The sequence below is a fragment of the Vicugna pacos genome, chromosome 9, assembly GCF_048564905.1.
Source record: "Vicugna pacos chromosome 9, VicPac4, whole genome shotgun sequence".
Taxonomy (NCBI): Eukaryota; Metazoa; Chordata; class Mammalia; order Artiodactyla; family Camelidae; genus Vicugna; species Vicugna pacos.
Window position 1 is genome coordinate 58565160 of NC_132995.1, and position 18383 is coordinate 58583542.

General features: G+C 45.2%; 1 protein-coding gene across 1 annotated transcript in view; it reads right to left on the bottom strand.

Annotated features, from left to right (window-relative positions):
- The window catches only part of LOC140698319 (uncharacterized), a 198700-nt gene that overhangs the window by 90513 nt on the left and 89804 nt on the right, over positions 1 to 18383 (bottom strand). Inside the window, exon 5 of the mRNA XM_072968307.1 lies at positions 7016 to 7106. Within this exon, the coding sequence (XP_072824408.1) occupies positions 7056 to 7106 (51 nt within the window). The 3' untranslated portion in view covers positions 7016 to 7055. The remainder of the gene's footprint in view (positions 1 to 7015; positions 7107 to 18383) is intronic.

An 18383-nucleotide genomic window follows, 5' to 3' on the forward strand; every position in this document is an offset into this window, starting at 1 on the left:
TATTGAGAACTTCAATACTTAAGGTCAGAAAGACTCACAAACCGTGGCTCAGAAAACTTGGGAAATAATCAGGAGATACAGGTACAAGGTATAAAGCACAAATGCTCTTAAGTTCGAAAACTCTACAAAATGTTTTGGTGCTGGTGATTTCCTTTTAGACACCATTTCTCACCTTTTGAACCCAGAGATGGAAATGCCAATTCAGTCCCAACTACAGCACAGCCAATGAAACACGCCAGGCCTGCTGAGTGAGGAGTCAAGTGCGGGGAGCCGCTCGTGACGGAGGGCTGCCGAGCACAAAACTTGGGCGTAAAACCCCAAAGTGCAGGGCGCCAGGCTCTGAGATTGAGGCTGCCGAGCACAAAGGTTGGGCCTAAACTCCCACAGTGCGGGGCGCCCGGCTCAAAGGTCAATTGAGTTAGAACAATCTCTGTCCCGCCACGTCTTTTACTAAAGAATGCACCAGGTGCGCTAATGCCTGAGGAAACATCTTTGAGCTATTAAGTCACAAAAGACCTTCGGAGGGAGAGATACAATTGGCACACAAATCAGTGATCCTTTTAGAGAACAATCACCTGAGTTGAATGTATCACCTGAGTTGAATGTATACGAGTCACGAGGTTAGGCTTTATTGCCTACGTGCAGGAATGTATGAGCTAATGGGTTAAAATCATATAAAAGAACCACCTGAAATAAACTCGTCGTCCACTCTTGACCTAGCGTCTTGCGGGCTAGAGTGAGACCCTCTCAACCCCAACTTGTCTTGTCTTGCTGTCTTTTTGTTACGTCTTTCCTTTTCTCAGTCCTGCAGCACAGGTTTCTGGACCTGATCGATTGTCGGCTGGCTCCGACAGTCAAGACTTACTAGAATGCTACTTCCTCCGCCTCATCAATTCCTCATGCCGCCAGAGCCAGTGCGGAAGGGAGGAAATTGCAGTCCTCCCATTTTATGACCATCATGCTGTGGCTGAAGGATTTAAAACAGCCAGCCCAATCAATCAGGGAGGCCAGGCACTTTGGAAAGCCTTCTCCTCATGTTTTATTTGTTTCTGTTGCAGCGTCTGTGGAAGTGATGAAGACAAGTCCTTCCTGGCAGCTGACCCAGCCGGGCTTGCCAACTTGCTCCAGATCTGAGATCAGGGGTTAAGGTTGGGCAGAGCGGGCCTAACCTAGGGTGGCAGGTTCACAGTAGACTTTCCTTAGAGACTGATCTATTAAGTGTGTTGTACCAACCACCATGGCTGAGAGAGGCTCCCTCCAGGGTCAGCTGAATCTAAATTCAAATTCAGGCTCTGCTGCTCACTAGCTGTACAATTATGAACAAATTACTTAACTTCTCTAAGCCTGTTTCCTCTTTTGTAAAACAAGAATAGTAATCCCTACCTCACACCGGCATATAGCCTTGCACAAAACACTAATTGTTAACTATTGCTATTATTGTTGTAATAGCTAGTACCAATTATTATTAAGGGCTTAATATGCCAATAAACTAGTCAGAGATGAATGAAGTGAAACATCTAAGAGAGTTTGGGTCCAGGACCTTTCAGTCAACAGATCAAAACACTGCTTGTCCTTCCTTCTTTGGAGTGGTTGGGAGATATTTTTAGTAGGGAGTGGGTAAAGTGCATTCATTTTCTTTTATATATTATATACCTATTTAGTATATAAAAAAGGAGAAAAAGCCTCCTCCTTCCTTCCAGCTCCCAGTATCCCCTGGGCTTGGCAGGGATAGAGCCAGGGCCCGCCCACCAGAAGGAGAAGGTGCAGGAGCAGAAGGCAATGGCATTGACACTGCAGTCCATGGGGAGGAGGTGCCCGATGCGCCTGGCCACTAGGCTGGCCCCACCCAGGCTGGTGGAGAGCAGCCTCATCAGGGTGAAGCTAGGGAAGGAGTTCTGAGTCCAGGTCTCTCTGTCCTGGGTCAGGCTGAAAGGAAAGCTTCCTCCAGCAGTTCCCAGCTCTTCCACGTAGAGCCCACACACAATGAGGACGCCAACGTGTGTGGGGAGGAAGAAGGTTCACTAAACACCTCCAGTTGGTGAGAAATTTATGTACGATTTTCATGCAATCCTCACCACCACTGTAGTACTAATATCTTCATTTTAGAAATGATAAAAGTGAGGGGCAAAGACCAAAGTTACACTGCCGGTAAGTGACTGCTCCATCACAGGTGTGTGTGACTCTAAAACCCAGTTCTGTCTAAGGTTCCTAGGACCTCACCCAGGTCCAAGAAAGAGCTCATGAATCTGGAAATTTGGGAAGTTGTATTCTAGCTACTATTCTGCCACTAACTAGCTGGGTGACCTTGGAAAAGACTTCCGGGAGCCAGAGATTCCCCAAGGATAAAATGAAACAGTGTCCTCGATGATAGGTAAAAACCTACCACGTCTTGCCTGTATTCTGGGGGTGTCTGACCCAGTGTGTGCACAGGGCCTATTGCACTGGGGGAGAGTGGTCCTTGTCGGTGGGATCCATGCAGCACTGCTGGCCCCATCACATCAGCACTTCCTAGCTCTGTCTGCACAACTTGCTTTCCAGTAGATTCTCTCATCTTCCCCTTCCTCTCCCATCCTACACATACAGTCCCACCCGCTGGGAAGCATGCCCACTCCTTCTGCCCAAAGCCACGCATTCAACAACAATCAAGTGGGTAATACGGAATTTAATAGTGATCCCAGGGTAACATTAAATCAGGTTAATTGCTATTTATTTCCTCTGATATTTAGTTATTAATAATTCATGTCCTGAAAGCATGAGGAATCCCCAAATCCCTAAACATTTTGGATCTGAGAAAGGCGTAATCTGGCGTTTGGCCTAGGGCTGCACGTGGCCCTTTCCCTCGCCTCCTGCCCAGCCCCAGCCCCATCCACTCAGCCTTGTAAGGAGCCAAAGGCCTCCTGGAGAGCAGTTCCTGCAGAACGCTGCTCACCCCCGAAAACTCCACAGAGGGCAAGTATGCCTCTAGTTTTCTCCAAACTAATTCAAAACCTGGGGCCCCAGCTTCACTGGGAGGAGCAAAGGGTCAGGAGTCTGGGAAGTGGGACTCACAGCTAAGTGTTGGCAATTAATCACCTAAGAATATTCCACCAACAACCCAGACCTGGGTGTAGGAAATAGAGCTGAGAGATATCCACTGCCCCAACACTACAAGTCACCCTAGGCGAAAGGCGAGAGAAAGTCAGGATTCACCCCAAGAACATGTTCTAAGGAAGATGAGTGGAACTGACTCAGGTTTACAGGGGGCTGACCCGCAGTGTGGAAGCTAACACAGCCCTGAAGTGGCACATTCCTGATCTGCATCCTGGCTCCTTCACTAACTAACTCCTTCACCTCTAGAAAGCTATTCCATCTCTTCCTATCTCTTTAATCTTTGCTCATGTGTAAAATGGGGCTAATCACTTGTCACAGAGGGGTTTTGCAAGAATTAAACGAAATAGTGCAAAGATATTTCACTTAGTAAGTGCTATTAGATTATAAGTATTATTGTTTTGGGAACTGGTAGTGAATCCTGCATCAAAGCCTACACTCTTGTTCGATACATTCAGCTTAGTTTATATAAAGTTTCCATAAATGAATCTTGAGTCCCCCACAATTTCCCACCAGAAGAAAACTTGCTTTCTTTGAAACAGACATATCGGAGAGGCTCTGTGTTACTGTATAAAAGAAATACATGGTGGGTCAGGGCACAACTCAGTGGTAGAGTGCCTGCTTAGCATGCACGAGGTCCTGGGTTCAATCCCCAGTACCTCCATTAAAATAAATACGTAAATCTAATTACCACCCCTCTAAAAAAGAAAAAAGAAAGACATGGATGACACAGAGTCCCTCAGATTCCCCAAAGATTTCAACTGAGCTTCTCTGGGGTGCAGGAATGGAGTCAGGTTCCTGAGGAAAGAAGGGCTGAAATTCTGGGAGGGGGTGGGAGTACAGAGACCAGTGCTCCTGAACAGAAAGCACCACTCTAGGGCATCTTTCTGCCTAAAGAACAATCACTGTGACCATGGATGAGGGGTCTGCCACTCTCACACAGTGTCCCTTGGTTCCCCTGGTTTCTTGGTGCTGCTATTGAATGGAACGTTGGCCTGGACAGAGCCAGCCAGTCACTTCTTGCAAGAGATAAGGAACAGAGTAAGCCGCACAAGCTCCTCATTATCCCTTAGTTGCCCTCTCCCACCTTGATGGTCCTCCAAGACCTTGAAGCATATTTAGGCATGGAGAAATGATAAGCATATGGCCGCACAGAAAGACGGGTGACAGTGGACAGACATCACTGTTCCACAGCTCACCTTGCAGGCTTCCTCTTAAGACAGTCCTCATCCAGAAAATGGAAACAAGTGGGAAAACAGACAAAAAATATGATGTGAGGCTCTGGGGAAGGTAAGAGCAAGCAATGACCAGGAGGAAGTAAAAGCTGTTCTTTCCCACAAAGACCAATAAGAAATTGGCAGGCAGAACATTCTTGAATGAAAGAAGCAATCAATCAGTGAGTCAATTAATTGCACTTATTCCAGCTGGTTTTTCAACAGTTTGACGCCAGAGGCATCAATGGAGAAGAGCAAGAGGGAGCCAGTGTGGAGGATCTAGGGGTCTATATGGACTTGTCCTGGACCCATTTCAGCCTCAGAACTGGAGTCAAAGTGTTTGAACGTTTGAAAAGTTCCGCAGTGGAAAACCCCCAAAGAAAAGACCCTGTTGAGCCATTTGGCTCCAGGGCAACACACACCAGATTCACTTCCTGTACCACCATATGTTCAACAAACACAAAATGTGTTTTGTTCTGTGAGACTGGTTCATATAAATGACACGAGCTAACTTTACCACATCCAGAAATGTTTGAAATAAAATAAAAATCACAGTTGGCCCTAGACCAACTCTAAACGTTCAGAATGTTTAATTCCAGGTTTTTCACCCACTTGAGGGTAGCAAGGGCATTTCCCAACAGACGTCCCCTCCTTGTCACTGAATTCGTTGCCTGCCCTCCTTCCCCTCTTCCCCTGACACCCCCTCCCATGGTTCCCCTTCTAGCCTCATAGACTGAAAGCTTAACAAGCATTTTTTACTCTTTCTTCCCATTATTCCTGATTCCAATGACATTATATCCTGCTATTTCTTCCTCTGAAAAACATTTACATTTGCTCTTAGTTTTCTATCTATATGGCTATAACCCCAGCCCAGGCCCTCCTCCTCTTGCACCTGTTTTATGAGCTTCCTGCCACCCATGTCTTCCCTCCTATGCTGTCTGCAGGCCGGGGTCTTTTCTCATGCCATACGGCCAGGTCATGCCAGTGACTTTCCATCCCTACCCAGACTTGTCTCCCCTTAATCACACTGAGCTCATCGTCAGGGGGAATCTGTTCCATCACCAAAGGTTTGAATTCTGAAGCCCTTCATACCTGCCTGGTGGAGACTGCCCAATCTTTATGGCTAACTAAGGGGCCATTTCTCTTGTGAAGTTTCCCCAGTTCCCCCCGTAACAAAAGTTCTGTGTTACTTTGCTCACACTTTCGCTTAACACTTACCACATTTTATCCTTTAAGTGGTGATATAGAGCTAACTTATTAGCTATTTATCCATCTCAGTCAATCCCCTTCCTTGCAGCTGTCTGCATAGAGCCTTACAGCAGTAAACTCTGGGTAGCATTACTCATTGCTTACCCTAGCCCTTTCTCTTTTTTTTTTTTTAACATTTTTTATTGATTTATAATCATTTTACAATGTTGTGTCAAATTCCAGTGTTCAGCACAATTTTTCAGTCATTCATGGACATATACACACTCATTGTCACATTTTTTTCTCTGTGATTTATCATAATATTTTGTGTATATTTCCCTGTGCTATACAGTGTAATCTTGTTTATCTATTCTACAATTTTGAAATCCCAGTCTATCCCTTCCCACCCTCTACCCCGCCCCCGATAACCACAAGTCTGTATTCTCTGTCCATGAGTCTATTTCTGTCCTGTATTTATGCTTTGTTTTTGCTTGTTTGTTTGTTTTTGTTTTTGTTTTTTAGATTCCACATATGAGCGATCTCATATGGTATTTTTCTTTCTCTTTCTGGCTTACTTCACTTAGAACACCCTAGCCCTTTCTGATTGTCTCTGCTTATGTAAATCCTACCTACCCTTCAAGGCTCACCTCTATTTCTAAACTTCTGCGCAGGATCCTGAAGTGCAAAGTCCTGCCGAATCAATTTCATCTCTTTCTAGGACAGGATTATTCTAGATTGGCAGGTTAGAGAATCTGACTTTGTAATGAATACGACTGCAGCAAAGCATTTGATAAGCATTTCAAGACAGCCTCATGAACAAGCATAGGAAAACAAGGGCTAGATACTAAGATACACTAGCTGGATGGTATAATTAGGACAGCTATAAATAATTGAATTACCATATCCGAAGGATCCTTAGCACGATACTTAAGTTTTCAACAAATATTTCTTGAGCTCCATATTTTCATTAATGGCTTAAATTAAGGTATGTAAGGCATGCTTAATATGCAAGTGGGTAATAGCCAATAACAACCTTCCAAATACAGGAACAAGTGCAGGGGAGTTGGACATGACTTATCAGCAATAGGTTTGAAAAATATCTAAGAGTTTTGACTGATACTAAACTCAATATGTCATAATAGAAGGATAGAAGGAAAAAGAAAGGAAGGAGGGAAAGAAAAAAGAAAAGAGAAAGAAGAAGAAAAAAATAAATGACTTCAGGTGACATAAAAGAAGTCAAGCAGTGCTTCTGAAATCTTCATGGCGCACTAGGGAGACTAATGTGTGCGATACTTCAACAAATAGCTCTGAGGTCAAATAAAATTGGGAAACACTAGCATAAAGGTAAACAGAACTACTCAGATCCTTTGGCATGCTAATGTACATTTCAAAATCTCCAAGAGCGAGGATAATCTGCAAGATTCCCCAAATGTGTTTGATAGAAACTAACTGACCTCCCATCCGTGACCCCAGAGGATGTCACAGAAGTTGGGATGAATGGAACTCACTTTGGGATCATGACTTACAGTAAAGGAATCCAGCTCCCTGGGCTGATCAGAGCCTGATCTAGAGTGTGGCGTGCAGCTCCAGGCACCTCAGAGGAAGAGGAATAGAGATCTGTTGAACAGGATTAGGAAGAGCAGTCAGGTTGGCACAAATATTCAAAACCATAATATCTGAGGAATGTTGGAAATTTCAACATGTTTTGCCTGGGGAAAAGCTGACTTGGCAGGGGTGTGAGATGATAACAGAAGGTTGAGGGCTTGATCATTGTAATTAAATACGCGAAGAGTTGGCAGATAAGGAAGGGATTAGACTTGTTCATGTGTGATCTCAAAAGAGAGAACTAGGACTGATGGTTGGAACCCTCAGGGAGTCATATTTTAACTCACCTTATACAGTTTCCTTTATACATGCTCCTTTTGGCTAAAATTCTGGTGTAATATTTATTGTCCAGCTGGCAGTATTATATTCAAGAGTTTCCAATTCTCTTGTTTTTCATTCTTTTCTGCCCAGCAACAGGAGTTGAGTCATGAGGGATCAAACAGGACATTCAAATTCTACCTGAAGTAGTTTGAGAAAAGTTGAGTCCGTGGGTGAATCCCAGCCAAGAGCTTGAGGGGAAGCTAAGAGTCAAGCCAAGAAGAACAAAGAGCAACCTAAGTCCAAGGGTAGGAGACAGTCAACAGCAGGCAGGGCCAAGAGTCGGGCCCAGGCAGAAAGAACACTAGAATGGGTACAGGTCAAGAACCTGGTCTGGGATCATTGCCGTAAACAGCAGCTCATCTGTAGGGAATCAGTATATGAGATATTAGACTGACATAAAGATGCGGGACGGCAAGGGGTCTCAGACAGCCAAGCTGGGCAGCAGTAAGAAGCCTTTCTTAGGCTGTCCCAAGTGGATAATCTACCACAGATAATAAGCAGTTAAGTGACACTCAGACAAAACACAAATACTTGAGTAAATTCCAAAATCCTCCTTCATTCACTCTTCTTAGACTTATATCTTAAGGATCTTTCCACTACTTCGAATTTCTTTAGCACTTGTTCTAATTGGTCCAAGCTTCTTGTTTTACAGTGAGGAGACAGAAGCCCAGAGAGGGGCAAAGATTTGCCACAGTGACATAATTTGATAGATTATGGAAAAGCAGGCTTGAGCCAAGATCCTCTGGGTTGCCCATCCCCTCCTCGTCCCTTTGTGTCCACCATGGTGCCCAGTACAATGATCAGCTCCCAGTCTCTATCCCATAAATGTTGGTCGAAGTAAATTAAGTAGGCATCAGTGTGTCAATGACTAGTGTTGGCTTCTCTATTTAAGTACGTCTCGACTTAAGTGATATGAAGTAGGAAGACTAAGGAACAAATACAGCTCCTGCGCTGGATGCAGGCTGATGTCCCTATTTGGCATGGGGGCGGGAAGGGTCCCTAACTTGGGCATATTCCTCATAAGAGTGCTGACCCAAGTAAGACTCTGTGAGCCCCGATATACATCGGATTCTGAGCTGATGCTGAAGAAGGGCTCCTGGGGGGCTTTGGTCCTTGGTCACCTAGAAATACAGTGCAATTTTAAGTTGAAATATGGGCTATGGGTTTTCCCTTGCCTGGCATTTGGGAACTCCCCCAGGCCCCAGAATCATGCTGCCAGAAAAGGCCATTAACTCCCACAACTCAGGGGTAAGTGCTGCTTCCCAGCCAAGACTCATAAAATTCCAAACAGAAATCCTTCCGAACCCAGGAAGATCAGCCTTGTTGACAAGAAACACATGGGCCGAGCCAACACATGGAACGCATTTTGCTCTGAACAGCTTCTTTTGATGCCGTTTCTAAGGGCTGAGACCACAGCTCTCTGCACCTTCATGGCAAGTGCTCAACTCTTGTTTCTCTAGGTCTTGGCATCTCATTAGAGCTCCTAGAATCTGGGACTGTTGACTCTCAATGCTTTCATTGTGCCACAGAAGTGGCCCCTGGCCCTTTGGGCATGAACACATTACACATTGTCCGTATCTCAGACTGTTTCCTCCATCACTGACACAGACACAGACTCAGCTGTAAGTGTGGGCCTCTGCTGTAGGGCAGACAGCCTGATACGGAACGCTCATCCTTGCATGCACTGAGGACCTTTTCTGTTTGTTTCACCTCCCTAAATGAGCTGCAATGCAGGACCTCTCCTCTGGACTCTCAACAGCACTCGGCAGCTCCCACCATCCTTATCTATTCTGCTAGGTCTTCCCCAGCTGTCAGCACTGCGCTCATTACTGAGTGCCCTACCTGAGAAGAGCCCGTTCCAGGCCCCAGACTGCGTCCACCAGTCCCTTCTTCCCCACCCTCAAGCATTCTGTAAGTCTTTCTCCCAATCTGGAATGCTTTGTTTCCTTCATATCCCTTCTCTTCTACCTCAGTTAATCCTCTAGGAAACCTTTCCAAGTTGACCTCTCCTAGCCCAGATCATTGTCCTTCTCCTTTCATTTTAGCCCTCTAATCTTTTAGCCACACTGCCGTGACTTACGTGCAGGGAAATGAAGTTTGGGGGAATGTTGGCCATGCTTATCTTCTAAAATTTTCTTTTGTTTCATTGAAGTTAATCAGTGTGGGTAGATGAGGGGATGAATGGATGGATGGATGGATAGATGGGTTAAAAAAAAAACGGTGATATCCACCAGGCCCCAGTCCTTGTCTAACCCTAAATTCCTATAACTGGTACAAGAATGTTAAGTGCAGTACTCAAAAAAGTACTTAAGAACGGTACTTTCTGGGGGTAGGTATAACTCAGTGGTAGAGCACGTGCTTAGCATGCATAAGGTCCTGGGTTTAATTCCCAGTACTTCTATTTAAAAAAACCAAACAAACAAACAAAAAATAAAGATACTTTTCTCTGGTCATGAAGCCAGTTTTTTTTATCACGAGAAACTGCCAACATCAAGGTCCCAATCACGAAGTCTACTCTGCTCTGAGCAAAGCTATCAGAGGGCCTGGACCTGGGCTTATGGTTCTGGTCTGTGTTCTGGTCATCACTCTCAGTAAAACTGAGGAGACCTCTTCTTGACTAACCCCTCTTCTCCCTGGCAATCACCTGCTGCTCTCAGGTATCCACCAACAGCCATCAAAAAAACCCTCCTGTCTTAGTTCAGGCTGCTGTAACAAAATACAATAAACTGTCCATAAATGGCAGAAATTCATTTCCCAGTTCTGGAGTCTGGAAACTCCAAGATCAAGGCGTCGGCAGATTCAGTGTTTGGTGAGAGCCCTCCTCCTGTTGCATAGACAGCTGTGTCCTCACATGGTGGAAGGGGTGAGGGGGCTCTCTCGGGCCTCTTTAAAAGAACCAAATCCCATTCAAGTGGTCTCTGCTGTCATGACGCATCACCCTCCAAAGGGCCCACCTCCGAACACCATCTTGAGGGGCAAGATTTCTACATGTGAATTGCAGAGGGACACAACCATTCAGCCCATGGCACCTCCCAGGTCCCATTTTACCCTTTTTTTCTGTATATCTAACAACAACCAAATGTGTTCACTTAAAAGATTTTTCTGTTGGCACTATTTAAGAATGAAGAGGAGTGGGGGTGGGGGTGGAGAAGTTAAACATCAGACATAAGCCGTCTAACCACAGAAGAGAGCAGAGAATTGGGAGAGAAAAAGAGCCCCTTCCCAGAGGGCCTGTGGTGTCAATTAGACATGTGGAGGGAGCACAGCAAGTCAGGGCAGGTGCTCTAAGGAGACAGGTGGCAGCCAAGGATAACTGAGTTTGTTCCTGGCCAGGCTGCCTGTCACCTGCCACCTTCGAGGCAGCTCAGGGGAAGGCTCAAGGGAGAGATTCGAAAGAGGACAGAGTCGTGATGAATTACTTCCAATAATACGTAGAAATGAAAAACGGCTGAAGGGGCCAATACTCGGCTTCTGACACCTGTCCTCTTATATTCCTGCACATGAGAGGGAGACCGAAAGGACAGTACTGATGTGTGAAACTGCTCCCCAACCTCCACCAGACTAAGAGGAAAAGGCAGGCCTGAGAACCCAAAGAGAGGTGTCCAGGATTCGACACTGACCTTACTGTCTATCTTACGTGTGTGTGTGTGTGTGTGTGTGTGTGTGTGTGTGTGTGTGTGTGTGTGTTTACTGTTTCAAAGTTAGTTTATTCTTCTAACATATGTTACTGTGCTGAACCCTTGTGTGTGGGTGACATCTTCCAGCCTCACCCATGCCATAACCCTGCAGCATTCTCTCTTCATAAATTCCAGGACTAGAGCCCAAAGACATCTCAGTCCAACACATCTTGTCACACAGAAATAAAAGCAAAACTAAAACCTAGACACTGCGGAATGCCTCATAAAGCTGCCCCAACACACAATCCAGGCTCAGATTTCCCAATTTAAAACTGCTGCTCCTAAGACAACCTTCTTAACTGCAAGTGCAATAGGTAGATCAAGAAAGATGGATTTTAACCCTTTTATTACAAGAAAGTACTGACATCAGTTCAAGGCCATGATATTGAAGGAGAGTGTATTGAGCAAAGATGATGAACACTGGCAAAGTCTGTCCAATGTGAGACTCAACCCTGGTTCATCAAGGACGCAGCTGGGACTCTGCTGAGACCCGCAACCCCCATCTCTATCCTCTGAATGTGTCCCTCTCTCCCTGGAGCAGCAATCTGGTAAAACGGAGAAGAAAAGTGGGAGGCTGTGAGCACTCAGGTCCCGATCCTTGAGTTCACCTGACTAGTTTATTCCTCTTTGAGACAGTCACCTCCATTTACTAGATGGCAACTCCCCCAATTACACAGCAGTAAATTATAGTGTTAGTTGCAATTGAGTTTTTGTATTGTTCCCTTTCTTCAGTGATTTCAAAACTTGAGGAGGATGAGTGTTTTAGAGTGAGCCACCCAGAGGAAGGGAGAAGAGATTCACAAGGTTTGACAGTTCTGATGAATGAATAATTGAAACGTCACAGATTGATTCCTCAGGAGACATGGAAATAGCTAAGACACTGGGTAGAGGGGTGAGGGGGAGGCAAAAGCCTTTCTTGGAGAGGAAGGACTCTACCTGGTTGGTAAGAGGGTGGCAGCTTTCAGTCCCTTCCAAGCTCCCCCTACGACACAGGGGTGGGAAGTGCTAAGACGGGGGTAAAAATGGCTTCCCTACTGGTGCCCGGGCCTCCAGTGCCGGCTTCCAGAGCTGAGGCTGGGCTCGACACTAGACCCAAATCCTCAACTGCTGAACTATTTGAGGGAAGCCCAGATAGAGGCACCTTGAGCCTGTGGTTCATTTCTCTTCATCCTCCACTGTGAATGGGGAAACTGGGACAAGCCCTGATGTGTGCAATGAAAGCTGTCTTTCTGGATTTGCAAGTAGATTAATGAGGTTGAGTTTTATAGAAAACAGGTTTCCAAACACATTAGCCACAGGCCAAACATCTCAGAGGAATTTTATTTTTAGAAGAACCTTAAAAGTATTTTCTTTACAGTATGGGAGACTAAAATCAATCCCTGTTGATTACTTGAAACTATCTAGTGTCAACTTTCCGAGACAAGAGAGCCATTTGACAAACTCTTGCTGGAGTAGGGCTGCATGCTTGGCTAGCACGAGGGCAAACCTCACTCAGGAAAACTGGGAGTGGAGAGGGTGGGAGGCACTCTCACAGTGACACTCGTCAGTCCCCTGCTCTTAAAGTTGTCTGACAGAAACTGCCAGGTCGGAGAACCAAGTTCCTATTTGGCTTTGTCACAGTCTTGAGCATGTCACAACTCTGCTAAGTCTCAATATTTCTACTTCTATGAAAAGAATTGCAAAAACCATTTCCCTTCTAGCCCGACAATTGCTTTCAGAACGATGAAGACACACCTGCGATTTCTTCAGCTTTGCTAAAGGAACACACTTATTGGAGCAAATTTGAGTCAAATAATATCTGGAGGCTTTCCATTTAAAGTAGAAACAAGTTCATGATCGCTGTTCCAGTCCTTCCAACAAACCTGTGAAGCAGGTAATACAGATGAGAGATTGGGACTTAGACTGTGTATTTTTCTCAGACCCAGAGCTATTAGGTGATACAATGGTACGATTCATTTGTTTCTACGGCAGCAATTTCTCATCATCTTTTCTAGCTGATTTCTGTGACTGGCTGCAGCAGATGTACCTGTCTCAAGAGTTTAGGGCTGAACAGTAGTGGTAATAGTTACTACCAACTGAGGCTCTGCTATGAGCCGTGTGTTTGGACAGTTACGTTCATTGACTCGAATCCTCACAGCGACCCTGAAAGTAGACAGTATTGCTCTTACTTTATAGATTGGTAAGGCTAGGCTCACTTAAATAAAAATGATGGAGTAAGGAGTCAGATCTCGGCAGTGCCACCTTCCACTCCATGATTGAGGAGAGAACAAATTCCATCGGCGGCTCTGTGGAAAGTCTAATGATTATCCCAGTATCCCTAGGGTCCCAGGGACTTCAACTCAGGGTGCTATCATCAGGGCCAAAAGTTAAAAAGTTACCCAAAATCTACATACTGATGGCTGTGGAACATCCAGAGGGTATGGTAACCACATCAGTCTATGAAAACCTCCTACGTGAGTGGGAAAATCACTTATGTCCTAGGGGAAGCAGCCAGAACTTACTCACCTTCCACATCAGACTACAGCATATTATGACCATTTTTTAAAGCAATTATTTGCATGTCTACCAAATATATCATCTTCTTTATAAGATTATAATCTTTGGGGGAGCAGGGCCCTTAGGTTATACTTCGAGTCCGCCTTGCCCACAGAGACTCTAAAGCAGATACTCCATGAATACGTCCAACCCACTGGGTGGGTGGGGTGGGTTGACTGACTGGGCTGCATGAAAGTTTAGGGGAGACTTCAGTTTACCTCCCTAGAAATTCTCCCCTCCACCAAAAAAACTGTGTAAAATAAGAAATAGGGGTTGGGGAACTACATTAAAAATTGCCCAAGGAAACAAGGTGTAGAACACTTTAACAGATCAGAAAATTCCATCCCACACTCAACCCAGAAGGGATAAAGTTAACACAATGTAAAAAGTAAACAATGGAAAAGCCAGAGGATTTTTCCCCTCCAGGAGTCCAGCAAAACTGCAGCACTGCAAAATGTGTCTTGTTCCAGGTAGCGCGTAACAAGCGTGCCGTCCCGGGGGTGTGAAAGCGCTGTTCTCAAGTCAGGGCTCAACATACACACTCCTGCAGGGACTTTTGCCAAAGTTCTCACAAGTCCATCTGTGCTTTCTTTCTGGAAGGTTCCCTTCCCAGGAATATATCCATAAACGAATCACTGTAATCGCCCCCAGGACAGGGCTCATCTTCAGAAGCTTTAGAACCCACTTTACATATAGAAGAAAGCACCCCCCACCCCAGATCACTGAGAGAACTAAGAGGAACAGAAGGGTAACCACCATTATCAGTTTGTTGGTTTTTTTTTAAAGAAAACCTCAAGTGCAGTAAACACTTCATCACACATGTATAACTTTGTGATTTTACAAATTTTCCACCTCATCTGCCATCATAGGGTGACATCTCCTTGTGCCCCCAAATCCACAGGGCCTCCTAGCACCTGCCATGAGTCAGTGAGGATTCAGGGAATGCTTCTGCATTTTACTATCAGCTAAAGCAAGCATAATACAGTTCAACTGCTAGTCTCCTTCTCTCCCCCACCCCCGCTCACTCTCCACACACAAACACACACAGACACATTTCAAAGCTAATTATATGTGACTGTTCACACACATACACCACACACACACACACACACACCCCAGAGCTAGAGATTATCCACCTTACTGTTCCCCTAGGGTCACTTGCACTGAGGCACATTTTACCACCCTGCTTCAAGAAGCAGGTCTGACAGCTCACTCCGTGGCTCTTTCAGAAAAGGGCAAATGGCAGGAATCTCGCCCAACTAGACCTGACTCCCAGCAGCGCCCATCTGGGACGTGTTATGCATTATGTATGAGAAAACAGCTCCTGCCCTGCGTGGTGCCTTTCGTTAGTTCTCTGAGCTCAGGATGCACCAGAGACTTTTCACTGGGGCCTCACCAGCAAAGCAGTGTCCCCATCCAGCCCATCAGCCCAAGCCTCTGGGCCAACTCCCACTGACCACAGGAGGCCTCCCTGACCTTTTGTCCTGCAGACAGGTGGGACCATACCCCTTCGGCCTTCCAGACCCAGTATGAGCCAATAATCCAATCTCTGTCTGTTTCCCTGCTCCACAAAATTTCCTGTCTCACTCTCCGCACTGATTCTTAAACAGTTTGCCACTTCCCACCCTCAGATGGATGACCTCCAGGGACACACGGAGCTGTGCTAAGTGACCACACAAACTCCAGTCAGGGTGCTGAGCTGCCAGCACTGTCTCCATTCAGAGTGCAGTCTAACCAGTCAAGATGGAACCCACTGGATCCAGAATTGATACATCCTGACCTCTGGGGTGAGGGGCTCCTCATGTGACTGTCTGAACCCTCCTCCACTTTTGTACCTTCTCCCCCTCCCTTAAGAATCACATCTTCCAGTCTCTGATGTTCTGTGCTGAGAAAGGAACAGGCATAATCCCTCGTTCCCAAATCTGCTAATCACAAACAGCAGAGGAGATGCAGACAGCGCCCTCCACATTTGCAGGAGATGCATGTGCACACACAGCTCTGTTCTAGTCCCTGGAAGGCACGGTTCTTTCTGGTTTGCATTCCCAAGGGAAGTGGCTATTTTGAAACCAGCCTGGGGGATATGAAGATAGCTGACCCTTCTTGTTGTCCAAATAGAGAGAGAGAATATCCAGAAGGTGACAGGCCATCTGTGGCTGGTTTGAATACATTCTTTAAGTTTTACGTTGAAGTTGATTCTTTTCCCATACGATTTCCATAATGTTCCTTTTCTTTATTTATTTTTCCATGAAGAAGTATCCTCTCATACTCTCCTGTTTGTGACTCTCAAGGCTTATTAAAAAATGTTGAGGATAAAAAACACAGAAGTCCCTCCAGGCATGTTATTAGTGCCCAATAATCTGAAACTCGAAACAAAACTGTGAAGAAAGTGAAGTTTTTCTCCCACACTCAGCACTTCTCCTGCCCTCAACAGGCACACACACTTGGCTTGCTTCTCTCTTCACCCTGGTACCCTCCTGAGCCTTCCTGGCAGCCTTGGGCAGGAGACAGTGCAACTAACCCCCGCTCCCCTGCAATCGCCTGAGCTCCAAGTTCACCCCTCATCCCATCACTTAATCTCTCAAGCTAATTCAAAAGGATGTGTTAATGAATGCTAATGGAAAATAACAATAACAACACTTTACATATGTATATGTACATACTTATCAAAGCACTGAACAGTGTTCAAGGCTGTTACATTAATCATTTCACTTGACAGTGTTTCATATATTGGCCCATTTGTTAGAAAGGCTGAAATTTTCTTCTTCGTTTGATGGATGAGGAAATTGAGGTCCTTAGAGTTTAAATGTCTGGCCCAAAGTCACAGAGCTAGAAGGATGGGAATTGGGAGTAGATCCCAATGTTCCGGAATGTGGTTCCCATACTGTGGCTGGACAGTTGCTTTTTCAGCCTGTGTGTCTCCTTTTGAAAGAGAACAGCTGGAGCAGGCAGTGCCTTAACTGTTTCACAAGGCAGAGACCAGATGCTAGAACCACTGGGGGTACTTGTTCACAGTGCAGATTCCTGGGTACCACCTCCAAGCCTAGTGGATCTGAATCTGAGTGAGGGGCCAAGAAACCTGCAATGGCTTCAAGGATGATTCTTACGCACACTAATGTCTGAGAACATTTTCCTTAAGTCAAGGAACTAGATTTCTAATGGTGAAACTTCAGAAAAAGAAAGATTAAAGGACTATTTGAGAAATGCTTATGTTGAATCCCATTAATGCTTTCTGAGCACTACCATGGTCTGCACAGCCGGGAGCAGCCAGACTCTGCCAAAGTATTGTTCCCCACCTTACCCTCCACCCCAGGACTATTCTGCCCCAACCAGGAGCACCCACTGCCTTCTTGGGCAAGGAGGCATGTTCTATGTTACTTTCTGTTTTCTGTCCTCGGTCTCCATGTTCTGTTGTGCTTGACGTTGTTAAATATAAACTCAAAAATGAGAAGAAAGAATAAAAGAGTGTTAGGAAAACATCCTCTTCTTCCTTTCGAGAACATTTTGTCTCCACCATTATGCAAGAATAATTCGTTATTATCAAGGATCAAGTCCCCTGTGGCTACATTTATGTAAAATTCTAAAACATCTGGATAATTGATTGACTTTTTCTCTTTTCATTTGACTGCGCAGCATTGTGTACAACCAGCCCGTGTGTTCCCCCATGGGAACCGCTGGGGATGTAAATCCATCCCTCAGCTCTTTAATTAAAGTTGCAAAAACATCAAGAGGGTCTCACCCTTGTAAACACAAGGAGCCTTTCCAGGAAATAGCTCTGCCTCTTGTGTTAACAGATGTCATGGGGCAGTTGGGTGGGAGAGTGTTGTTTTAAAATTCTCAATCTGCCTCACAAGAGTTTTTTCCTTAGATGGTTCCTGGATAGTATCACATACTTTTTTCAACTTTTTCATTACCTCATGCAGCTTTTCTGCTCCTTCTCACTACAATGGTCTGGATGTTTGTGCCCATCCTCAAGATTCACACACTGAAATCCTGACCCCCAAGGTGAATAGGAGATGATTAGGTCAAGAGACCCCAGAGACACCCCTTGCAACTTCCACCATATGAAGCTACAGCAAGAAGTCATCAGGCTGCATTTCAGAAGAGGGCCCTCACCAGAACCTGACATTGCTGGTAACTTGATCTTGGACTTCCATCCTCCAGAACTGTGAGAAGTAAATTTCCATTGTGTATAAGCTTCCTAGTCTGTGGTATTTGTTAAAGCAGCCAGAACAGACTAAGACACTCAGCTGAACGCTTGTCATGTAGATCAGAAGTAACTCAAAAGTCAGCTTGTTAGATCACTGATGGCCATCATCTGCCATTGTCTGATTTCCCTGGATTGGGCCACATTCTCATCATTTGCCTCCTGATACTGAGAGAGTGAGCACCTTTGTAGTAACACAATATTGGATGCATCTTCCTGATTTTAAACATCTGAGTGAAAAGAAGAAAATCTTTTCAGAAAATCATGATGCTTAGCATCATGGTAACAAGGTTCCAGACACATAACAGAATTTTTTTTTAATTCATATTTTTGGGGGCTTATTGGTTTCAACATCTCTTTGCATGCTGCTTTGTCAAAAACAAGCAGCCTTCCAGGTGAGTGTTCTTCTGTTCCAAGAAAGGATGGCAAGCCCCTAGAAGGAGGAACTGAGAGCCTTCACCTTAGAAGGGGATCAAGCCAGAACAGAGGAGACATAGGAGAACACTTCCCAGAAGCAGAGGGTGAGAAGACAATGGACAGGATGTTAGAGAG